This window comes from Ranitomeya variabilis, chromosome 5 (genome assembly GCF_051348905.1).
Source record: "Ranitomeya variabilis isolate aRanVar5 chromosome 5, aRanVar5.hap1, whole genome shotgun sequence".
NCBI lineage: Eukaryota > Metazoa > Chordata > Amphibia > Anura > Dendrobatidae > Ranitomeya > Ranitomeya variabilis.
Genome location: NC_135236.1, coordinates 384,255,665 through 384,282,236, shown reverse-complemented (window position 1 = coordinate 384,282,236; position 26,572 = coordinate 384,255,665). Strand labels below are relative to the sequence as shown.

Below are 26,572 nucleotides of genomic sequence, written 5' to 3'. Positions count from 1 at the left end.
ATAGCACACCCTAAACTGTAATAGGGCAACCAAAATGAGACAATGGGAAACACCTGAAGAGGAGCAAACCCAGAAAGGAAAAATAAAGGCAAAAGGAACCATCAGCATAAGAACAGGGAAGAGAAGGGCAGACAGAAGAACCAACCATGGAAAAAGAGGTCACTGGATCATATCGCCAAACCGAGGCATGACACAAATTTAGAACATATAGTGTATTTCTACCACTTTACAAATCAGTAGTCAAATTGTGCAAGGAATATTCAATGCTGTTTTCATGCAGTTTTAAAGGTAATGCTAGAAGGGGATTGTAAGGGAAGGTGGTTGTATACAGGAAAGACATTTCTCTTTTTCTAATCCACTGTTAGTTTGATCTTCAAAACAGCCCAGAAAAAGCTTCCTGAAAAAAGCTGATATATTGGGGAACTATTTAAATAGCATTATCATGATATAGTGGTGTGAATTGACTAACCCCTTTAAAGGGAGCCTGACGTGAAAAAAAAACGCTTTTAATCTGAAGTTATGGGATTAATCTGTAGGTTGATAGCATTCTGAACCTGCATGGCACCTGCACTTAGAGCTGCACCTGTGACTGAATCCGGAATCATGCCTTAAAAAGTAAAGTTGATTTCCTCCTGGCAGTGGGTCTCTAAGTGCGGGTGCTGGGCAGGTTTAAAATCCTATTAATCTGTAGATTAACCCATATCTGCAGGTTGATAGCTTTTTTTTAATGTGACAGGTTCCCTTTAAATGGTAAGAGCTTTGCAACAGGACTGCTACATTTCTCGGTCTGCAGCAGGATTGCCAACAATTCAGAAATTGCTGGACAGTTTGGAAAAATAGGGCCTTTTTTCCCTTTTCCTAAAAACATGTAAAGGCTCTTCATTTTTTGAAACTGGGGAAACCAGTATCGATAATTCTGACTGTAATTGTCATCATTTTGAAGTTCATGGTGAATGCAAATAATGTCTGCATATCAGAGTTTTGGGCAGTAAACACATCACTTAGACTCTTAATGATTGTTTATGGTTTTTCAATGTGTCCAAAAACATTTTGGCTGTCTGTAATATTTTAATAAGCTGTTCAGAAAAAAATGCAAAATCTAGTTGGTAACTCTGATCTGTGGAAGCCTATTACCTGTGAACCATACTTAAAGGGACTCTTGTCAGCACAAAATGACTGTTCAAACTAAGTCCTGCCACTCAGCGAACAGAGGTGTGTCCAATCATGTAAATGCACCTTCTCTCCTTGTTTTCCCTCAATCTGCACCCTCACCTCTGCTTTGATTGACAGCTCTGGCTTCCTAGCACCAGAGGAGGACGAACATAGGTAGAAATCAAGCAGTTGGGAAGGTGTATATGAATGATCGGCCCCACCATGGGGCACCGAGGGCCTGTACTTGGTTTGCACAGTCATTCTGTGATGACAGAGTCTGTTTCAGCTAGACAAAATTTAGATTGCTATTGCCTAACATACATGTGTTTTGAATGTGGTCAAAAGGCCAAAAATTGAGAAAAGAAAAAAATGGAGTACTTGGGGTAATTAGTATAAAAATAGGAGCTCACATTTTAGGGTATGGTTTAGTGGTGTGGCCCAGCCCTTAGGAATAGGAAAGTATGTTGTATGTAATATTGACAAACTTCACCAGAAATTGATGAAAATGGAAACAGAGTTTTTAAAAGCAGGAAAACTTTGTGTTAAATTAAACCATTTCTAGTAGAAATCCAAATCTTATTGTTCAACTTTTTATTTTAATTTTAGTAACTTGTTACTGCTTTTAGCATCACATTTATCAGGTATCATTACATCTTTGGGAGTCATGCCATTGAGTTTTTCCAAGTATCTTTCTAAGAGTTAATGTTATTCATCTATTGTGTTTTGAATATGGAAAAGGGAATGGCCACTGCCAGGCAACTGTGCTGGTAGATTGTCTATACTGATTTATGAGCAGCATGGCGGCTCAATGGTTATTATTATTGCTTTGCCTTGCTGCGGGACAGTGGTGATAATATCTGTAAAGTGCCACAGTATATTAGCAAGCATAGTCAATCAAAAGAATCAGGCATGTTGAAATCCAGAAGCCCCAATACTTTCCACCCCACCAACACCCTCAGCATCTGCAGTTGAAGGACAATCGGGATACCGATATACATGGTCGCAAGTTGTAAAGTTTGACATACATTAATGGGTAAGACCACCTATTGACAACAGTCTCCAGCTAAACAGCCTATAAACTTTTAAGGAATTGATGGGGAATGCTGGTGTTTCATCAGGGCTCTCCCAGTGGGAACCCCCATGATTTTGAACAGAAATGGATGGCAGTGCTGCTTTGAGATTATGCTACACATTGGTATAATTCAGTCCCCTGCAAAACAGAAGAAACAAACAGCTAAACAAGTACTGTGGCTATATTAATAGAAAATTTGACTGTTCCTGTGCATGAACTAGAGTACTCAGGAGCGTAACGATCACAGTCACAGAGGGTGCGACCACGACCAGGCGAGTGTGAGAGGGAGGCCCGCCGACTTCAGTGCTTGTTTCAGCTGAATGTGTGTCCTCATAAGCACATCCAGCTGATGTGTATTGCATGGGGAACATAAATGCTGTTGGCCAATCGGATGCCAGGAGCTGACGTCGGTGTACCAGGAATTTGTGTCACATGACAGTGATGTCATGCATCGATAGCAGGCATCTGCACTGGCTACAGAAGGAGGCCCAGCATGGGGGACATATATACCAGCATGGGGGACATATATACCAGCATGGGGGACATATATACCAGGATGGGGGACATATATACCTGGATGGGCTACATATATACCAGAATGGGGGGATGTATATACCAGAATGGGCCCAGGATGGGGAACATATACACCAGGATGGGATAAGGATAGGATACATATATATCAGAATGGGGAACATAAATATACCAGGATTGAGACATATATACCAGAATGAGAGCCTTATATACCAGGATGAGCCCAGGATGGGGAATATACATACCAGAAAGGGGGACATATATACCTGGATGGGGGGCATATATACCAGGATAGGCCAAGGATGTGATACATATGTACCAGGCTGGGGAACATAAATATAAATGGATTGGGGACATATATACCAGGATGGGAGACATATATACCAGGATGGGCCCAGTACAAGGGACATATATAGCAGGATGGGGGACATATATACCTTGATGACCGCAGGATAGAGAATCTATATTGTAGATTGTGAGCCTTCGCGGGCAGGGTCCTCACTCCTCCTGTACCAGTTATGACTTGTATTGTTTAAGATTATTGTACTTGTTTTTATTATGTATACCCCTCCTCACATGTAAAGCGCCATGGCATAAATGGCGCTATAACAATAAATAATAATAATAATAATAATATATACCAGAAAGGAGGAAATATATAACAGAATTGTGGACGTATATACCAGGAAGGGGCCTAGGATTGGAGATACATATATATATATATAAATAAATATATATATATATATATATATATATATATATATATATATACCAGGATGGGAGATATATACATATGCACCATTAAGGGGCCCAGGATGGGGGACATATATACCTGGAAGGGGACATTACTACATAATGATGGGGGGTGACCACGTATGTCCTTATAGGTTTTAGACTCCTACAAGGGCCCATACATCTGACCAAAATTCAAGGGGGGGCAGGTTCAAATTTTGCATCAGGGCTCATTGAACTCTAGTTATGCCACTGGTGGAACTGTTGCTGAAGAAAAAGGAAAACTTTATTTTCTAATTTCAAACAACCAATACAAATCATATACTGTTGGTACATCCATAAAAATAAGTACATACAAATGTAAAGAATATTATTTTTTTATTATTACCTATACTTAAAAAAATCCTTTGCTATAAGACATGAGGTGACTGAATGACTCTACTTGTCCTACTGTATTCCGTTGTTTGATTTCTCCTAACCAGCGTACTGTCTGAAGGATATTTTCAGTGGAAGCGTGAGGGTGGCTCATCAAGAAATGAGTATATGTTTTTCACGATCATTGTCCTAGCAAACAGCTTCTGACTTCTGATTAATTTTTACACAAGAACTAGAACAACATGATGTATGAGTCACATAATGTTTGCGACTCTCGTACTTTTGTAAAGCCACAGCCCAACTCCTTATAGAGTACGAAATGTCACATTGGTCACCAGTCTAAGCCACATCAAACCGCAACATAGTAATTTAGGATAAAAGAAAAGTGTGAGCTCTGTAAACCTAGTCAGTGTAGGGGTAAAATTAGATCTGAAACCACATGAGACAAGGCTACTATTGTTTAATATTGAGTTAAGGCCAGTTACTGTATATTACTTTGTTAAATCTCAAGGAAAACTTCATTCGTTGTCCTCCTTTTGCCTTCTAGACATTTGCTCAGTGTTTTTGCTGTTTGTTCACCTTCCTTTAACTTTTGCTTTTCTTCACCCAGGTACATTACTTCAAGATGATAAGAAATGTCCCTGCTACCTCAATACTAATAATTGTCTTCGGATTACTGCAATATAGCCTGGAACAATGTGAAGATGCAACTCAGATGTCAGAGATGAATCTGGATCTAAAATACAACTTTAAGTCCTTCACCACTGAAACACCGATACAAAATGTTCTGCAGCACAAAGGCTATGTGTATGTGGGGGCAGTAAATAAAATCTATGTGCTCAATGAAAACCTCGTGAAGGTTTCGGAGTATAAAACTGGACCTGTGCTTGACCATGGAGGCTGTGGGTCACCATGTGAAGGATGTCTTAAAGAGGTGCCTTCATTCAACGGCACCTGGAAAGACAATGTCAATGTGGCACTACTTTTTGAAGACTTCTATGACGATCAACTTATAAGTTGTGGAAGTGTAAACCAAGGAACATGTCAACGACACATGCTCGACTCTGAGAAACCCTGGGACATATCGAGTGATGTTCATTGCCTGTATTCTACTCCTGTTAAAAACATCACGGGCACCTGTCCCGATTGTGTTGTAAGTGAGCTAGGAAGCAAAATCCTGGTGACCGTAAAGGACAGATTTGTCAAGTTCTATGTAGGTAACACTGTGTCGAAGTCACAATCCAATATTCATTCCTTGTCAGTCAGAAGACAAAAGGAGACACAAGATGGCTTTGAGTTCCTCACGGATCATTCCTACTTGGATGTCCTCCCGCAGTTCAGAGATTCATATCCAGTCCGATATATTCATACATTTGAAAGTGGAAATTTCATTTATTTTTTAACAGTACAAAGAGAATCAATTAATTCTCCAGCCTATCACACTAGAATTATAAGATTCTGTTCTGCAGACCCAGAGCTGCGCTCTTATATTGAGATGCCCATAGTTTGCTTTTATACAGAAAAACGCAGAAAGCGATTGGCTGACAGTGAGTATTTCAATATATTACAAGCTGCATATGTAAGTAAAGCGGGCCGTACTCTGGCAAAAGAATTGGGCTTCAATGAAACTGAAGATATTCTATATGCTGTGTTTGCACAGAGTAATACGGACTCTGCTGAAGCCACCAATAGATCTGCTCTGTGTGCCATGTCTATAAAGATGATTAATGACTACTTCGACAGTGGTGCAGAGAAAAACAGCCAGTGTCTGGAGCATTTCTATGAAAGGGACAACTACCAAGCATGCATCCAAAAAGTAAGTTTCATATATCCCCTCATTCTTTATACTGTGTTGTAATACAGCTCACTGGCCTGTAGTTGCGCTGGAAAAATGTGTGGAGTACATATGTACAAGATAGATCCACGCTATGTCTTTATTCCACCCCTATATGTTGTACTGCAGAATTAAGCTGGGATTACACAAAAAAAATTTCAATTTTTCTTTTTTCAAAATGTTTCTTTTTTTTTGTTACACACAAACAATTGTCACTAGTGAGGCTGATCTAACAGATACTTATTTTTCTCGCTTACATTGCGTCATCATATTCTGCAGCACTTTACAGACATTAATGGCACTGTCCCCATTGGGGCTCACAATCTAGATTCCCTATCAGTATGTCTTTGGAGTGTGGGAGGAAACCCACGCAAACATGGGAAGAACATACAGACTCCTAGCAGATGTTGTCCTTGGTGGCATTTGAACTCAGTGTTAACCATTGAGCTATGCTAGTATTAAAGCTCTTGTGTAATTTATTTATTTTTTTGGTTTGTTTTGACTTAATTCCTTTCCTATAAGATGGAGACTCAATTAGCAGAACGTTAAATATTTATAACATGTAAATGATCCATAGTATTCATATTACAAAATAAACAACTTATCGTCATTTTATTAAATTCTTTCTATGTAGGGCTATGGGTCAGCATTGAGATTAGGTGAAGGGTACGGCTTATTTATGTAGAACTTGAACTCTTAAACTTTACATTTTGTTTGAGCAATGGGACTCTCCTGAAAGTGATAAGGGTACATGACGTGTTCTCTGTTGTAGCATGAAGCTGGCGTATACATCCAACTACATGTATTACTGGTGGTTTAATCTGCATATAGCCTAGTGACTAAGGTCATTCTCAATGTAATATCAGTCAGGTTTCAGCAGTCAACCAATATTGGCAGTATCAATACAAAACAGGATATTCCCCTTTTATCTTTTTGTTCTTATGTGCAAGTCTGTTGAAGATAAGAGAAGAATATTTAGTAACAAGGGTGAACATAGACAGAAGAGAGACCCTGTGCAAGAACAGTATATGGGCTTTTTGCAGTCCAGTAGCTCATCATAATGCAAAATTCCTGCTGCTTTGGAGTTAGAAGTGGCTCCCTTACCTCTTGGGCCGATGTGTGGGTATACAGGCTGCACCAATGGTATGTCCAACCCTGAGTAACAAGGAGAATCCTTAGATCTTTTGATTTCTTTAAAATGGAGCCTTTGCAAAGTAATGTTACTCCTATTGAAGCCCTTTCATTGCACCCATAAAGTATGATGTCAGCAAAAGTGCCCCACAATCACTGTATGACATCCACACAGTGAATTCCTCCACAGTACCCTGCAAATGCAGAGTATGATTACCCTACTGTACCCTACCTCAACTCCCCTGGCAAAGTATGGTGACCTCAACACAGTATGATCCCGTACTGTGGCCCCCACCCAGCCCTCCATGCAGTATTATTGGCCTAAATTCAGCATAAAGACCTCTCACCTCCCCGCACTATATAATGGCCCCCACTAGCCCTCCAAACAGATGAATCGCCCCCACATAGCCCTCTATTAAGTATAAAGTCTCCCATATAGCCGTACATATACTATAATGGCCCCTAGATAGCCCTCCAAATATTATAATTGCCACACATTGCCTTCCATATAGTATAATGCACCTCATAGTCTTTTATATAGTATAATGCACCCCATAGTCCTCAATATAGTATAATGCACTCCATAGTCCTCTGTATTATATAATGCACTACCCATGGTCCTCCATTTAGTATAATGGACCCTATAGTCCTCCATATATTATAATGCACCCCATAATTCTTCATATAGTATAATGCACCCCCCATAGTTCTCCATATAGGATAATGCACTCCTCATGGTCCTACATATAGTATAATGTACTACCCATAGTCCTCCATAAAGAATAGTGCAACTATAATCATTTAGTATAATACACGATAAATAGCAATTGGATAAAACTTAACCTTTAATAGGTTTGTATAAAATACTCAAACATAAATCACACCACAATGACGAATGAAAAGAGAACCCTTGTGTTTAAGTGAACCCTACCAAAACACAGAATGAAAAAAAGACAATATTAAAAAACAAAAACAAACACATCTGACAGTACCAAGGAGTTCCTTTAGGCCATGCGTGTAGTGGAAACAATGGTTCCCTAAATCTCCTTCCTTCTGTGCTCCATACAGGATACACTCAAATATATAATGTATACTGGGCTATGTCCCAATTCTCCATGAAACAGGCCTATATGTGTGAGGCTCTACTGGAGATACAGTATTTGTTAGGAACAGGTAGTGGATTTCAACCACGTTTGTCGCCAGTTATATCTTATTTATCAATCCACATTTGTGGCAACAAATCATGTGATCATGTATAGTGAACAAAAAACCAACTGTCACTTAATGTCACCTAAGATGAAACTGACATGTTCAGTCATGGACAAAAACAAAAGCCTCATATATTCCGATTATATGATAGGTACTGTCAGAAATTTGTAGCAGCAAGAGAGAGGCTATGTAAACATTATGTGGCTAAAACACAAATCACTGTTTGGTCAATATTCAGGGACCATACTGCCCCATGTAAACTTAGCATAGGCGTCCCTATTAGTTACCACAGTGCAGCCACCATTCTTATGTTTCAGGCGCTATTAGCCCCGGGCATCAATATGTGTGTATCTCACACCATAGAGCCCTGTATAAACTGTTAGATCTCACCCACTGTTGGAGAGAGTTAGCGTGTCTCTCAAGAGGATGAGCTTGCCCCTCGTGTAATTGGGAGACGCTTCAATTACACGAGGGGCAAGCTCATCCTCTTGAGAGACACGCTAACTCTCTCCAACAGTGGGTGAGATCTAACAGTTTATACAGGGCTCTATGGTGTGAGATACACACATATTGATGCCCGGGGCTAATAGCGCCTGAAACATAAGAATGGTGGCTGCACTGTGGTAACTAATAGGGACGCCTATGCTAAGTTTACATGGGGCAGTATGGTCCCTGAATATTGACCAAACAGTGATTTGTGTTTTAGCCACATAATGTTTACATAGCCTCTCTCTTGCTGCTACAAATTTCTGACAGTACCTATCATATAATGGGAATATATGAGGCTTTTGTTTTTGTCCATGACTGAACATGTCAGTTTCATCTTAGGTGACATTAAGTGACAGTTGGTTTTTTGTTCACTATACATGATCACATGATTTGTTGCCACAAATGTGGATTGATAAATAAGATATAACTGGCGACAAACGTGGTTGAAATCCACTACCTGTTCCTAACAAATATCTCCAGTAGAGCCTCACACATATAGGCCTGTTTCATGGAGAATTGGGACATAGCCCAGTATACATTATATATTTGAGTGTATCCTGTATGGAGCACAGAAGGAAGGAGATTTAGGGAACCATTGTTTCCACTACACGTATGGCCTAAAGGAACTCCTTGGTACTGTCAGATGTGTTTGTTTTTGTTTTTTAATATTGTCTTTTTTTCATTCTGTGTTTTGGTAGGGTTCACTTAAACACAAGGGTTCTCTTTTCATTCGTCATTGTGGTGTGATTTATGTTTGAGTATTTTATACAAACCTATTAAAGGTTAAGTTTTATCCAATTGCTATTTATCATATTACTTCCATTGGAATAAGTACCCAGTTTGCTCATATAGTATAATACACGCCCTATAGTCCTCCATGTAGTATAATGCACTCCTCATAGTCCTCAATGTATCGTAATGCATCCCATAGTCCTCTATATAATATAATGCACCCTCCATGGTTCTCCATATAGTATAATGCACCCCCATAGTCCTCTACATAGTATAATGCACCCCCATAGTGCTCCATATAATTTAATGCACCCCATAGTCATCCATACAATATAATACACCCCCATAGTCCTCCACACAGCATTATGGCCACCATCATGTATTCACTGATTTAAAAAAATACAATACTCACCTCTCCTCCTCATTCCCCCACTGCTCCAGTCTTTTCAGCAAGCTTTCTGAAGCACTGCACATCTTAGCACAGAGAGCGCTATGTAGAGATGTCATCACACCCGCTGTGCGCAACTAGAGGGACATGAGCTCTGATGGTTTTAGACAGAATGTAGATTTAAATGTATTTTCCCTCCCATACCCCTATAAATCAGATTTTTGTGTTAAATATTTTTTAATTTCTAATTTTTTGGCAATTTTTTTTTCACATCACAAATTGTATTAAAAATGAAAATTTGATAACCACCCACCTGCTTGCTACTTTCTGGATTAAATACCGATTGGCCTGATCCCATACATGTATAACCCGGACTTTACCGGCCCCTACAAACTCAAGACCTCTCTCCCAGACAAACCAATTTCTTATCTTTTGAGTAATAAAATTCCTTGCAATAACTTGTGGCCCTTAGAAGCTACAAAACATCCAATTAATTTCCTTCAACAAATTCATGTATCCCATTTTATGAAACAGATTAAAAGGTTAACCACTCCACCTCCCAAGTGGCTCTGGTTAGATTTTTTAACTAAAATAAAACCACCTATTCCGAGACTAATCTCAAAAATATATATTAACCTCCTAAACTCTAAAAATAACACTACCCTATTATTTCTCCATTCTTGGGAAGTTGTACTTAATATTACCCTTTCATTATAAGACAAACATAAGATTTGCGCCAACTCTCATGGCTTCTCTGGATGCATCTTGCTTCAGGAATCTGCGTATAAAATCCTTACAAGGTGGTATTTCACCCCAGAAAAGCTTTTTCTTTTGGGCTAGCAGAGTCTCCACTGTGATGGAGATCTGAGAGGTGGAGAGGCACACTAACCCACATTTTGTGGACATGTCAGAAACTTCTACTTTTTTCACACAAAGTCAATGATATCTTGAAGGCCTTAGGATAGTTAAAATCAGAACTTACTGCCCCAGAAGTACTTCTATCTCTCCCCACACTAAACCTAAGAAACATGATCTTCTTCCTGTATTGTTGGGGGCCTCAAAACATCTGATTGCCTTGAAATGGAAACAAAAATCCCCACCAGTTTTGAGAGAATGGCTTGAGAAAATTAAAGAAATTTATCGACTGGAGGAACTCTCGGGTTGGGAGATCTTTTCCCACGACCGTTACCTAAAGATTTGGTAGCCATGGATTAGATGGACTGGAAAGGATTAGGTTTTCTAGTGTGTTCCTGGAGGCCGTGGTGGTTGAGCTCCCTAGAGGAAAGGCCCCCGTTGACCCAGGGTGAAGGGGGCTCGCTCTATAGCTTTTTTAATCCTTGAATTTCGGCCTTAGACTTTCATCTTTTAAGCTAAATATATTTACCATAAATAACTGCCCACTCGTTGATGCGTCGTCAACTGTTACGGTAGTTGTTTGTTACACCTGGTTATTGTTTCGTACATGTCATTGCGTTTGTACTGAAATACTAATTTTCTGTTTTCAGACTCACATCTATAATTGTGTTTATACAAATGACATCTCTCATTGTGATATATTGAGCTGTGAGTTCAATTGTACTGTTTGTTTTAAAATTCATAAAGAATAAAAAAAATGAAAATTTTAAATCTTGCAATTTTTGTTTTTTGATAAAAATCATGATAAAAAAACACTGGAAAAAAATAGAAGCAAAAACGTAACACAAAAACCTGATTAAAACATGTTTCTGATGATTCATGATTATCACCAATACTGTGGATGTTTCATTAACCCCTACAATCACAAGAATATGGGTCCCATATTCCTATTTGAGTAGAATGTCCACACTGCACTCTTTAGCTCTATTCAAAGTCTATGGGACGAACAAAAATGGTTGACTTTGACTGCTCCATTTAAACTGGAGATGTGGAGCCCCAATCCTCGGTACAACCATTCATGCATATGTATTTCACTGAGTAGAGGGGAAAAACTGGTTCAAAGGATCGAATATAGGGAAATACAGCATGCTGAACTTACTTTCACCAACATATGTTTGTGAAGAACTACTAGTTTGACCCCATAGACGAGCTCCTATTACAGCTTTGAGCTATTTCCAAAGCAAGAAACAGTCTATGTATTAAAAAGGACTTTGACCCCAATTCATTAAGGCTGAAGTTGTGTATGTCAGTCTTAATGGAGGCAGCACTGGCAAAAGATGTACCAAATTCATTAAGAGGCACATTCCTTTTAAAGGGAATCTGTCACCAGGTTATTGGTACCTCATCTGAGAGCATCATAATGCAGGAAAACCCTGTAGGAGACCCTTATTCCAGCGATGTATCACTTAGTTTACTGGGTGCAGCAGCAGAGTTGAGAAAGCTGCCCCCATCCAACACCACAGCTTTCTATGTACATTGTCTATTGACAGTGAGCTGCATTTCAGAGGACAGGAGTGGTTGGACCTGGGCTCATGTGCACTATAATCAGAACAATGCTAGTCTCCTAGTGATAAAACCTTCATTGTAAGTGTATAGCACACAGCCTGATAAATCACACATCGCTGAATTCAGTGTCTCAACTGCTACATCATGCTGTCCTCAGATTAAATAGGCAAAACCTGCTAACAGATTACATTAAATAAATTTGGCACATCTTGTAACTCACGTACACCTTGCCAGAAATTTAGCTCCAGCCAGGGACTGAGGCACATCTTTGGCATCATGGCACTTTTTGGTGCACATTATATTAAATTTAATGGAGGAGCTTCTTCAAGGTAGTTGTTATTGGCATAAAAATGCCAATGTCACAAAATTTTATGCGCTGACATTTTGCAACATTTCAAAGAGAATACTGGTTACAACTCCTTGATGAATTGAGAGTTTCTGCTCTCCATAATAATGCAGCAACTTGGTGAAGCTGTTTGTTAAAGTGAGTCTGTCAGCAGGATTTTGTTAACTAAACTACAGGCATTATTAGGTTTGCACTGTTATACTGATTAAAATGATACCTGGGGTGAAGAAATCTGCCTTGTAGTTCTTGTGTAATCAGTGTTAGAAGTTTTCAGTTAATGTGATGCCACTGCTCCAGGGTGGGACTGTAGGCAGGATCCTGCTCCAAGCAAAAAACCAAAAAGAGACCTGCCCACAGGCCGACCCAAAACATGAAAGGTCTGTCTGTATGATGAGGAAGATGTTTGTGCTTCGGGGTGGCCTGTGGGAAAGTCTTTTCTTGGTTTTCTGGCTTTTGGCAGAAAGATAAGACTCTACCTACAGTCCTGTCCCAAAGCACGAGCCTCTCACCTGGAACCTTCTAACACTGATTACACAAGAACTACAAGGCAGATTTCTTCACCCCAGTGCTCATTTTAATCAGTGTAACAACGCCAACATGACAATGCCTGTAGTTTACTTAGCAAAATCCTGCTGACAGGTTCACTTTAAACTGTCAAACGTTCATACAATAGAATAAAACAGAACTGTTCTAGAGCTTTGATAAGAACTAATACTAGGTTGACCACTAAGAGCACCTCATGATTCTATAGAAGTGCCTATGATATTTTTTAGATCCTGAGGTCAGCAGACAAATTAGTGGTGTTATTATAATTCACACAAATTAATCCACCCAGAGGAAGTGCATGAATACTTGAAGCAGATAAAAAACTTTTGTAGAGTACAAGTGAGTACAACCAAAATCAAACGATACCCTGTATCCCACTGTGTCTGGTCAGCAGCTGCTGCCCCTGGAGAGTTTATTAAATGATGATAAAACATGTCTTGGGGGAACATCGTGACACAAGTGCTCAGATAAGATGAACCCTTTTTCTTTCCGGCTTACATGGCAGATGTCACATCAATCCAACCTCTGGTTTTGAAGGTGCTCATAAGAACTGACGATGTGGTTGTGCCAACTTTATGTCTTCTCTTCAGTAACACATTTTATAACCATGTTTCAGTTCCCTTTATGACAACAGTCCAGTGGCTAAATAATAACCATAATGACTAACTTGATGACTAAAACTCTTTGAAGGCTTTACAATAATTCCTCCTAAAACAAAATGTTCTATTTAAGTGGCTTAACTGATGTTATATCCAGTGGTGAACATTTGCCTGCTAAGGGTTCACCGCTCAGTCTAATTTATTGGCAGAGCTGACCCTCTAGGGCTCACAATTACACTTTATTTGATGTACTATAAACTGCATTTTTTAATTTTATTCTTTATTCCTTCTTTTTCGCATTCACTTTTTATGAACTCATTGTACTAACACAGATTAGTAGAAGAAGAGATCATTTAAACAAATCTCCAAAAACAACAAGTCTAAAAATTATCACTTCATGATATATGGATGGGCAGAAATAGTAAACCTAAAATTGTGTGGACGCAGTGAGAACTTTGAAGAGAAGGCAGTCAGATTTATAATACACAGATATTTCTGAATTATTTCTAAGCTTTGTAACTTTAACTACTCACGCTACTCCTACCTTAGGAATGCGATCCTTTATCTTTCAAGGTGCAAATTCTGTTAGGTGCAGTTTTTCTTAGCATAAGCTCTCCAGTGTACAAGATATATTGAGCAAGGCGAGGTGCTGGAAGGATCAGGCTGGCTCCTGAGCTGAAACCATGGAAGAATTAGTGGAAAAAATCCAGACACAGCAAAAAAAAATGTTTTTATGTATAAAACATCAAATTTATTTGGATGAGGCTAAAAATAAAGAAAAAATGAAGATAATATAAAACAGCATGTTGGACACTGGGTCTCTGTGCAGGGCTCGAAACGCGTAGACCCGGTGTCCACCATGCTGTTTTATATTATCTGCATTTTTTCTCTATTTTTAGCAGTTTTTCTTAGGCCTGTGTGGGGTAAAATGAGCATATGAAAAATCGTCCAATTTTCATCCAGAAAACTTAGATGATTGTCATCCGTATTGTTATCCGTGGGCCATCTGTGTGTCCATATTTTATGTACGTGTGACATTTGTGTGGAATTCGTATTCATACATCAACATTTTAAAATGTACAAGATGAAATACAGTTTCCTAGTTTAATAGTGTATGGGATGTGATTTTTTTATTTATTTTGCGCACCAATAGACTTGAATGGGAGATTCCAATAAAGTAATGCATGCTGCACTTTTTCTGCATATGAAAAAATGATAATCTGAACAGCCCTATCGAACTACATTGGATTGGTCAGAGTGCTGTTCGATTTTTATTCAGATGGCATACATCCATAATATGCTCTACTGAACAAGCCTGAAATGATGCCCCATACCCTAAACACCTATTTTTGCTCTTTTGCATTCCCACCCCCCATTAAGCCCGGCTACTTTATAAGGAGGTTTGGGCCTTTCATTTGCTTTAGCTTCCGACTACAGTGTTGAAAATCCAGGGTTTCTGAAAGTTAGGTGAAAATTCAATCAGGAGAATTAGTTCTATTGACCTTCTACTTATCATGTCAGTGATTCTGGTACCGTGCCCCAGTATCCCACACCTGTAGATGTTATGCACCTTCATCTAATGGTGGCCTTATCGCCCATGCTGTTTGCCAGGAGTCTCCAACATTATCTGGATAGATAGGAAAAGTAAAGCAGATGCTCCAGGAGCTGGCTGGTTTACAATTGGCAATGTTTTGGTACTGTTGAGCCCATAGGTTAGATTTAGAGAGTATTTTTACATGAGGCATGGTTATTGTACACATTCTTCACCTTATAAGTAACTAGCCCTGCTCATTCTGATCCCGCAATCATACTGGATTCCATGTAACCCTACTGGTTGGTTAGCCAGAGGTAGGGGAAACATACAAAGAAGTATACATTTGGAGGATCTGAATACTCAGATTTGTTAAAGGGAACCTGTCACCCCCAAAATGGAAGGTGAGCTAAGCCCACTGGCATCAGGCGCTTATCTACAGCATTCTGTAGTGCTGTAGATAAGCCCCCGATGTATCCTGAAAGATGAGAAAAATAAGTTAGATTATACTCACCCAGGGGCGGTCCCGGTTCTGTTCTGGTCCGACCGGAACGCGACGCCCATTGGATCGGACCGCCCCTGGTGAGTATAATCTACCCTCTTTTTCTCATCTTTCAGGATACATCGGGGGCTTATCTACAGCATTACAGAATGCTGTAGATATGCCCCTGATGCTGGTGGGCTTAGCTCACCTTCCATTTTGGGGGTGACAGGTTCCCTTTAAATACATTTCTTTGAATATACTCATTATCCGAATGAGGTTGATAAAAGGAATTAATCACCAGACTTTCTGTGTACACTGTGCATAGGCAGAAAGCTGCCAATCATTGCTGTAGATAAGCCCCCGATGTATCCTGAAAGATGAGAAAAAGAGGGTAGATTATACTCACCAGGGGCGGTCCGATCCAATGGGCGTCGCGTTCCGGTCGGACCAGAACAGAACCGGGACCGCCCATGGGTGAGTATAATCTAACTTATTTTTCTCATCTTTCAGGTAACATCGGGGGCTTATCTAAAGCATTACAGAATGCTGTAGATAAGCCCCTGATGCTGGTGGGCTTAGCTCACCTTCGATTTTCGGGGTGACAGGTTCCCTTTAAATACATTTCTTTGAATATACTCATTATCCGAATGAGGTTGATAAAAGTACCAAAATATATGAAATACTTTTTTAGTCACAGATACGACTAAAACTGAATATTTCAAATGTGAATGGACCTTTACTAGGCGGAATAAAATTGAAAGGTTGCTAAACGCAAGGCTTTATTAACACCAGACATTGAATTTTAGAAATGATCTCTAAAACTATTTTGAATGTCCATTTTCTTACTTCACTTGCATATAAAAGGAATTAATCACCAGACTTTTGCCAACTAATCAAAGAGGATCGTAAAGTTGGTACAGAGACCCTGATTCCAGCAATGAGTTACTTATGGGCTTGTTATTGTCATTTTGTTGAAACCACTGTTGAGCACATATATTAATGAGTTCTGTATAACCCCGCTGCCACCAATGATTGGCAGCTTTCTGCCTATGCACAGTGTACACAGAAAGCTGCCAATCAGTAATGTGGGTGGGTTTATACAGAACTCAGCATTCATAAAACTGCTAGTCCTGCAGCAGATAAAACAGTGATTTTATCAAAACTTCAGGCAGTGGCTCAATAAGTGACACATCGATTCATCAGGTTCTCAACCCCTACATTATGCTGCTCTCAGATGGTGTAGCAAAAACCTGCTAACAAATTCCCTATAATTTTGTTCTTTAAAGCCAATATATAAAACTAGTTAGCTACACTGCATAAACAAACTGTAGAATGTTATTGTATAGTATAGCAACATTTTAAGACAAAACATTCTTTGTCAATGATGAGTAAAAACCTTTTCGTGGATCGTCTGACTCCTTTGTTTCTTCATTATGATATGCACATGAGGTCTAGATTAGAAGGAGTTAGTTTATCATATCAGTGACAATCCATGCAATATCAGGAATGTTATATCTTAATATATCTTCTTTTTGTCAAAGATTATACTGTTCCGGGGCAATATATTTTTAAATAGGGGATTTAATGGTTATTTACTGAATTAAGTATAAGACATCTATGAAATGCCATAAAACATGTGCAGTGACTTTCACTAGAGTAGTAAATCCTCAGCGTCCGAGCCTTTGTACATTTAAAAAAACTGTAGTTAGCAGTGAGAGTTTATACATGTGTGCAGCAGGATATAATGGAGGACTCAAGACTTTTTACATGGGAACCAGTTTGGTTGTGAGGCTCAACAGAGAATAGATAACAAGGCCTGATGAGTGATGACCTAAGAAAGCAAGTGTTCCTTTGTTTTAGGCTGTGTTCCCACCATGAGATTTTCGGTAGTTTCTGATGTTGCAGATTTTCTGCACCTATTAAGTAAATTAGGTCACTTTCATTTTTTTCATTGTGTTTCTGAGTGCGGTTTTATAGCATTTTTGACGCTGTGTTTTTGGCCTCTTGTTGGTATGTCATGTTAAAGGGAACCTGTCACCCCCAAAATGGCTGGTGAGGTAAGCTCACCAGCATCAGGGGCTTATCTACAGCATTCTGTAATGCTGTAGATAAGGCCCCGATGTTACCTGAAAGAGGAGAAAAAGAGGTTAGATTATACTCACCCAGGGGCAGTCCCGCTGCGGTCAGGTCGGATGGGTGTCTCCGGTCCGCTCCGGCGCCTCCCATGTTCATTCCATGACGTCCTCTCCTGGTCTCCGCACCGCGGCTCCGGCGCAGGCGTACTTTGTCTGCCCTGTTGAGGGCAGAGCAAAGTACTGCAGTGCGCAGGCGCCGGGCCTCTCTGACCTTTCCGGCGCCTGCGCACTGCAGTACTTTGCTCTGCCCTGAACAGGGCAGACAAAGTACGCCTGCGCCGGAGCCGCGACGTAAAGACCCGAAGAGGACGTCATGGAATGAACATGGGAGGCGCCGGAGCAGAGCTGAGACGCCCATTTGACCAGACCGCAGCGGGACCGCCCCTGGGTGAGTATAATCTAACGTCTTTTTCTCCTCTTTCAGGTAACATCGGGGGCTTATCTACAGCATTACAGAATGCTGTAGATAAGCCCCTGATGCCGGTGGCCTTAGCTCACCAGCCATTTTGGGGGTGACAGGTTCCCTTTAAAATAAAGCTGCTTTGTTTTTAATACTTTTTATTATTTGGCTTTGACAAAACTTTATTAATATAGTCATGTGTGGATTACATGCTTTTTTTATGCATATACACCGCGGAAACGCACTAAGAGTGCATGTGGGTTTTCTTACCCACAATCTGCAAATAAAACTCAACGAAGCCACAAGAGAAATTGACATGTTGAGGATTTGAAGCACTGAGCGCATGAGGTTTCTATAAATTCCAGCCACTTTGCTGAAACTTTGTAAGACACTATGTTTTTGGTGCTGCAAAAATACACAGTCAAAAACCCATCTTGGGCACACAGCCTTAGAGGCTTCCATGCTTTTAGGCTACATTTCCACAATGAGCTTTTGATGTTGCAGACATTCTGCACCATTTCTGCACCCATAAAATTAGGTTACTTGCAATTTTTCAAAAATACACAGTGTAGAAATCTCACCAAAAGCACATCATGAGAACATTGCCTTATATTGCCAGGTGAGGCCAAGATAAAAAGGAAGTGAAGTATAGTGTTTTACCCAAACGTCTGTCATTTGGACGAATTCTTGAGAGGCTTCATACAGTATATCATACAATCATAGAAAGTTATAGAGTTGGAAGGAACCTCAAGGGTCATCATGTCCAATATATGACTTCGGGCCTCATTCACAAGTTTGTTTTTCATAAACATGTCCACATTTTTTACAAAATACATATTCATTATAATCCACAAAAAATTGAGATATGCAGAATTGTGAACCATTTCGCAGTCCCACCCATTCAAGTCAGTAGGACCATGACAAAATGGACACCACACTGATGCAATATACACTACTCAAAAAAATAAAGGGAACACTAAAATCCAACATCCTAGATATCTATGAATGGAATATTCCAGTTGCAAATCTTTATTCATTACATAGTGGAATGTGTTGAGAACAATAAAACATTAAAATGATCAATGTAAATCAAAATTAATATCCAATGGAGCTCTGGATTTGGAATGATGCTCAAAATCAAAGTGGAAAATCAAATTACAGGCTGATCCAACTTCAGTGGAAATGCCTCAAGACAAGGAAAATGATGCTCAGTAGTGTGTGTGGCCTCCACGTGCCTGTATGACCTCCCTACAATTCCGAGGCATGGTCCTGATGAGGCGGCGGATGGTCTCCTGAGGGATCTCCTCCCAGACCTGGACTAAAGTATCCACCAACTCCTGGACAGTCTGTGGATGGTGCGAGACATGATGTCCCAGATGTGTTCAATCGGATTCAGGTCTGGGGATTGGGTGAGCCAGTCCATAGCTTCAATGCCTTCATCTTGCAGGAACTGCTGACACACTCCAGCCACATGAGGTCTGGCATTGTCCTGCATTAGGAGGAACCCAGGGCCAACCGCACCAGCATATGGTCTCACAAGGGGTCTGAGGATCTCATCTCAGTATCTAATGGCAGACAGGCTACCTCTGGCAAGCACATGGAGGGCTGTGTGGCCCTCCAAAGAAATGCCACCCTACACCATTACTGACCCACTGCCAAACCGGTCATGCTGAAGGATGTTGCAGGCAGCAGATCGCTCTCCACATCGTCTCCAGACTCTGTCACCTCTGTCACATGTGCTCAGTGTGAACCTGCTTTCATCTGTGAAGAGCACAGGGCGCCAGTGGCGAATTTGCCAATCCTAGTGTTCTGTGGCAAATGCTAAGCGTCCTGCATGGTGTTGGGCTGTGAGCACAACCCCCATCTGTGGACCTCGGGCACTCAGTCAGACCATCCTTATGGAGTCGGTTTCTAACCGTTTGTGCAGACACATGCATATTTGTGGCCTGCTGGAGGTCATTTTGCAGGGCTCTGGCAGTGCTCCTCCTGTTTCTCCTTGCATAAAGGCTGGGGTAGCGGTCCTGCTGCTGGGTTGTTGCCCTCCTATGGCCCCCTCGTCTCCTGGTGTACTGGCCTGTCTCCTGGTAGGCCTCCAGCCTCTGAACACTGCTGATAGACACAGCAAACCACCTTGCCACAACTTGCATTGATGTGCAATCCTGGATGAGCTGCACTACCTGAGCCACTTGTGTGGATTGTAGAGTCCGTCTCATGCTACCATGAGTGTGAAAGCACAACCAACATTCAAAAGTGACCAAAACATCAGCCAAAGGCATTGGTACTGAGATGTGGTCTGTGGTCCCTGTTGTGGATTCTGTTTGTGGGCTCCCTCTGGTGGTTACTGCTGGTACTGGGTGACTTTGGTGGGTTGCGGCCTTTGGTTTCCACCTGTCCATCAGAGGCTGGGTGTTTCCTATTTTACCTGGCCTTTCTGTCATTCCCTTGCCGGCTATCAATGTATTCAGATGTGCTCTGTTTGGTTCCTGCCTACCTGCTCCCAGATCTTTCAGGATAAGCTAAGTGCTGATTTTCAGTTGTTTGGTTTTTTGTCCAGCTTGCTAATTATGTCTCTATGCTAGCTGGTAGCTCTAGTGGACTGAGGTTCTCCCCATGTGCCATGAGTTGGCACATGGGTTCTTGTAATCTCAGGATGGTTTTTTGATTAGGGTTTTTTGCTGACCGCTCAGACCCCTTTTGTATCATTCTGCTTTCTAGTTACAGCGGGCCTCAATTTGCTGAACCTATATATCATCTCTATGTGTGTGCCTTCCTCTCATTTCACCGTCAATACATGTGGGGGGCAACTATACCTTTTGGGGTTCATTCCTCTGGAGGCAAGTGAGGTCTTTATTTTCTCTGCAGTACTAGTTAGCTCTTAGGCTGGTGCGTGGCGTCTAGAACCAAAGTAGGCACGCTCCCTGGCTATCTCTAGTTGCGTTTGTCAGGCGTAGGGCAGCGGTCAGCCCAGGTTCCATCACCCTAGAGCTCGTCCGATATTTTGTATTACTTTGCTTGTCCCTTGCTATCCCTAGCCATTGGGATTCATGACAGTATAGCCGGCCCACAAAGTGTTAATTGTTTGGGCTGAAGCAGGAGAAAAAGAAGTGTTTAAGGGAAATTTTTTTTTTTTTTTCCTTCAGAGTTTTGCTGCCTAGCCCTTAATTGCTGTCTAGCTGCTTCTTACCTCCTCTTAACCCTTGAATGGCTCTGATATTAGCTGTTTAACATGGATGTCCAGAGTTTGGCTTCCAGCCTGAGTAATCTCGCGGCAAAAGTTCAAAACATACAGGATTTTGTTGTTCACACTCCCATGTCTGAACCTAGAATTCCTATTCCAGAGTTCTTTTCTGGAGATAGATCTACCTTCCTGAATTTCAGGAACAATTGTAAATTGTTTCTTTCTTTAAAATCTCGCTCCTCTGGAGACCCTGCTCAACAGGTCAAGATTGTAATATCTTTCCTGCGGGGCGACCCTCAGAATTGGGCATTTGCATTGGCACCAGGGGATCCTGCATTGCTCAGTGTGGATGCGTTTTTTCTGGCATTGGGATTGCTCTATGAGGAACCCAACCTGGAGATTCAGGCTGAAAAGGCTTTATTAGCCCTCTCTCAGGGGCATGATGAAGCGGAAATATATTGTCAAAAATTTCGGAAATGGTCGGTGCTTACTCAGTGGAATGAGTGCGCCCTGGCTGCAAACTTCAGAAATGGTCTTTCTGAGGCCATTAAGGATATTATGGTGGGGTTCCCTACGCCTACAGGTCTGAATGAGTCTATGGCTATGGCCATTCAGATTGATCGGCGTTTACGGGAGCGCAAACCCGTGCACCAGTTGGCGGTGTCTTCTGAACAGGCACCTGAGACTATGCAATGTGATAGAATTCAGTCCAGAAGTGAACGGCAAAATTATAGGTGGAAAAATGGATTGTGTTTTTATTGTGGTGATTCAGCTCATGTTATATCAGCATGCTCTAAACGCACAAAAAGGGTTGATAAATCTTTTGCCATTAGTACTCTGCAGCCTAAGTTCATTTTGTCTGTGACTCTGATTTTTTCACTGTCTTCCATTTCCGTCGATGCCTATGTGGATTCGGGCGCTGCCCTGAGTCTTATGGATTGGTCATTTGCTAAACGCTGCGGTTTTAGTCTGGAGCCTCTGGAAGTTCCTATTCCTCTGAAGGGAATTGACTCTACACCATTGGCTATGAATAAACCGCAGTATTGGACACAAGTGACCATGCGCATGACTCCCGTTCATCAGGAGGTGATTCGCTTCCTTGTACTGTATAATTTACATGATGTACTAGTGCTTGGTCTGCCATGGTTACAAACTCATAATCCTGTCCTGGACTGGAAAACAATGTCTGTGTTAAGCTGGGGATGTCAGGGGGTTCATGATGATGCACCTCCGATTTCAATCGCTTCATCTACTCCTTCTGAGATCCCTGAGTTTTTGTCTGACTATAGGGATGTTTTTGAGGAGCCTAAGCTCAATTCGCTCCCTCCTCATAGAGATTGTGACTGTGCTATAGAATTGATTCCTGGCAGTAAGTTCCCTAAGGGTCGTTTATTTAATCTGTCACTGCCAGAGCATACTGCTATGCGGAATTATATTAAGGAGTCCTTGGAAAAGGGACATATTCGTCCATCTTCGTCCCCTCTGGGAGCAGGTTTTTTCTTCGTGGCAAAAAAAGATGGTTCCCTGAGGCCTTGTATAGATTATCGCCTTCTGAATAAGATTACTGTCAAATATCAGTATCCATTGCCATTATTGACTGATTTGTTTGCTCGCATTAAGGGGGCTAGGTGGTTCACTAAGATAGATCTTCGCGGTGCGTATAATCTGGTGCGGATAAAACAGGGTGATGAGTGGAAAACCGCATTTAATACGCCTGAGGGCCATTTTGAGTATTTGGTAATGCCTTTTGGACTCTCCAATGCTCCGTCAGTCTTTCAGTCCTTTATGCACAATATTTTCCGTGAATATCTGGATAAGTTTATGATTGTGTATTTGGATGATATTTTGGTGTTTTCTGATGACTGGGAGTCTCATGTTCTACAGGTCAGGAAGGTGTTTCAGGTTCTGCGGGCCAATTCTCTGTTTGTGAAGGGCTCAAAGTGTCTCTTCGGAGTCCAGAAGATTTCTTTTTTGGGGTACATTTTTTCTCCTTCTACTATTGAGATGGATCCCGTCAAGGTTCAGGCGATTTGTGACTGGACACAACCTACATCTGTTAAGAGTCTTCAGAAGTTCTTGGGGTTTGCTAATTTTTATCGTCGGTTCATTGCTAATTTTTCCAGTATTGTTAAACCTTTGACTGATTTGACTAAAAAGGGTGCTGATGTTGCTGATTGGTCTCCTGCGGCTGTGGAGGCCTTTCAGGAACTTAAGCGCCGGTTTTCTTCTGCTCCTGTGTTGTGTCAACCAGATGTTTCACTTCCTTTTCAGGTTGAGGTTGATGCTTCCGAGATTGGAGCGGGGGCGGTTTTGTCACAGAGAAGTTCTAATGGCTCGGTGATGAAGCCATGTGCATTCTTCTCTAGAAAATTCTCGCCCGCCGAGCGCAATTATGATGTGGGTAATCGGGAGCTTTTGGCCATGAAGTGGGCATTTGAGGAGTGGCGTCATTGGCTTGAGGGTGCTAAACATCGTGTGGTGGTCTTGATTGATCACAAGAATCTCATTTACCTTGAGTCTGCCAGGTGTTTGAATCCTAGACAGGCTCGTTGGTCGTTGTTCTTTTCTCGTTTCAATTTCGTGGTTTCATACCTGCCAGGTTCAAAGAATGTGAAGGCAGATGCTCTTTCCAGGAGTTTTGTGCCTGACTCTCCTGGAGACTCTGGGCCTACTGGTATCCTTAGGGATGGGGTAATATTGTCCGCCGTATCCCCAGACTTGCGACGTGCATTGCAGGAGTTTCAGGTGGATAAACCAGATCGTTGTCCACCAGAAAGACTGTTTGTTCCGGATGATTGGACCAGTAGAGTCATCTCCGAGGTCCATTCTTCTGTGTTGGCTGGTCATCCTGGAATATTTGGTACTAGAGACTTGGTGGCCAGGTCTTTTTGGTGGCCTTCCTTGTCTAGGGATGTGCGTACCTTTGTGCAGTCTTGTGAAGTGTGTGCTCGAGCTAAGCCTTGCTGTTCTCGGGCCAGTGGGTTGTTGTTATCCTTGCCCATCCCGAAGAGGCCTTGGACGCACATTTCCATGGATTTTATTTCTGATCTCCCGGTTTCACAGAAAATGTCCGTTATCTGGGTTGTGTGTGACCGCTTTTCTAAGATGGTTCATTTGGTGCCCTTGCCTAAGTTGCCTTCCTCCTCTGAGTTGGTCCCTTTATTTTTTCAGAACGTGGTTCGTTTGCATGGGATTCCGGAGAATATCGTTTCTGACAGGGGATCCCAGTTTGTGTCTAGATTTTGGCGGACGTTTTGTGCCAAGATGGGCATTGATTTGTCTTTCTCGTCGGCATTCCATCCTCAGACGAATGGCCAGACGGAGCGAACTAATCAGACCTTGGAAACTTATTTGAGGTGTTTTGTTTCTGCTGATCAAGATGACTGGGTTGCTTTTTTGCCACTGGCCGAATTTGCTCTTAATAATCGGGCTAGTTCTGCCACGTTGGTCTCTCCTTTTTTTTGTAATTCGGGGTTTCATCCTCGTTTTTCCTCTGGTCAGGTGGAGTCTTCGGATTGTCCTGGAGTGGACGTGGTGGTGGACAGGCTACATCAGATTTGGAATCAGGTGGTGGACAATTTGAAGTTATCTCAGGAGAAGACTCAGCAGTTTGCTAATCGCCGTCGCCGCGTGGGTCCCCGACTTCTTGTTGGGGATTTGGTGTGGTTGTCTTCTCGTTTTGTCCCTATGAAGGTCTCTTCTCCTAAGTTCAAGCCTCGGTTCATCGGTCCTTATAGGATCTCGGAGATTCTTAACCCTGTATCTTTTCGTTTGGATCTTCCAGCATCGTTTGCTATTCATAATGTGTTCCATCGGTCGTTGTTGCGGAGGTATGAGGTGCCTGTTGTTCCTTCGGTTGAGCCTCCTGCTCCGGTGCTGGTGGAGGGAGAATTGGAGTATGTTGTTGAGAAGATCTTGGATTCTCGTGTTTCCAGACGCAAACTCCAGTATTTGGTTAAGTGGAAGGGTTATGGTCAGGAGGATAATTCCTGGGTGGTCGCCTCCGATGTTCATGCGACTGATTTGGTCCGCGTCTTCCATAGAGCTCACCCTGATCGCCCTGGGGGTTCTCGTGAGGGTTCGGTGACCCCTCCTCAAGGGGGGGTACTGTTGTGGATTCTGTTTGTGGGCTCCCTCTGGTGGTTACTGCTGGTACTGGGTGACTTTGGTGGGTTGCGGCCTTTGGTTTCCACCTGTCCATCAGAGGCTGGGTGTTTCCTATTTTACCTGGCCTTTCTGTCATTCCCTTGCCGGCTATCAATGTATTCAGATGTGCTCTGTTTGGTTCCTGCCTACCTGCTCCCAGATCTTTCAGGATAAGCTAAGTGCTGATTTTCAGTTGTTTGGTTTTTTGTCCAGCTTGCTAATTATGTCTCTATGCTAGCTGGTAGCTCTAGTGGACTGAGGTTCTCCCCATGTGCCATGAGTTGGCACATGGGTTCTTGTAATCTCAGGATGGTTTTTTGATTAGGGTTTTTTGCTGACCGCTCAGACCCCTTTTGTATCATTCTGCTTTCTAGTTACAGCGGGCCTCAATTTGCTGAACCTATATATCATCTCTATGTGTGTGCCTTCCTCTCATTTCACCGTCAATACATGTGGGGGGCAACTATACCTTTTGGGGTTCATTCCTCTGGAGGCAAGTGAGGTCTTTATTTTCTCTGCAGTACTAGTTAGCTCTTAGGCTGGTGCGTGGCGTCTAGAACCAACGTAGGCACGCTCCCTGGCTATCTCTAGTTGCGTTTGTCAGGCGTAGGGCAGCGGTCAGCCCAGGTTCCATCACCCTAGAGCTCGTCCGATATTTTGTATTACTTTGCTTGTCCCTTGCTATCCCTAGCCATTGGGATTCATGACAGGTCCCCACCTGCAAAACCACTCCTTTATTGAGTGTGTCTTGATAATTGCCAATAACTTCCATCTGTTGTCTATTCCATTTGCACAACAGCATGTGAAATTGATTGTCAAACAGTGTTGCTTCCTAAGTGGACAGTTTGATTTCACAGAAGTTTGATTTACTTGGAGTTATATTCTGTTGTTTAAGTGTTCCCTTTAATTTTTTGAGCAGTGTATGTTGCTTCCTAGTGCTGTAATTTCTTACTGTCTAATGGTTGGGAGAAGCTTGGAAACTTTATTCTTGCATGCAAGAAAAATGGATGCTAAACTGCTAGTGATAACAGACACACAGACTGAAAAAAAGATGAAAATCAGATAAAACATTGATCAAAATCGGTGACTTTTCATGTCTGCAAAAAAAAGAACATATAAATGAGTCCTAAAATCTTTTTTA

The 26,572-nt window shown here is 41.6% G+C and overlaps 1 protein-coding gene across 1 annotated transcript in view; it reads left to right on the top strand.

Annotated features, from left to right (window-relative positions):
• MET (MET proto-oncogene, receptor tyrosine kinase) overlaps positions 1–26,572 on the top strand; it is a 175,887-nt gene that overhangs the window by 36,252 nt on the left and 113,063 nt on the right. The window contains exon 2 of the mRNA XM_077265016.1: positions 4,473–5,678. Within this exon, the coding sequence (XP_077121131.1) occupies positions 4,488–5,678 (1,191 nt within the window). The 5' untranslated portion in view covers positions 4,473–4,487. The remainder of the gene's footprint in view (positions 1–4,472; positions 5,679–26,572) is intronic.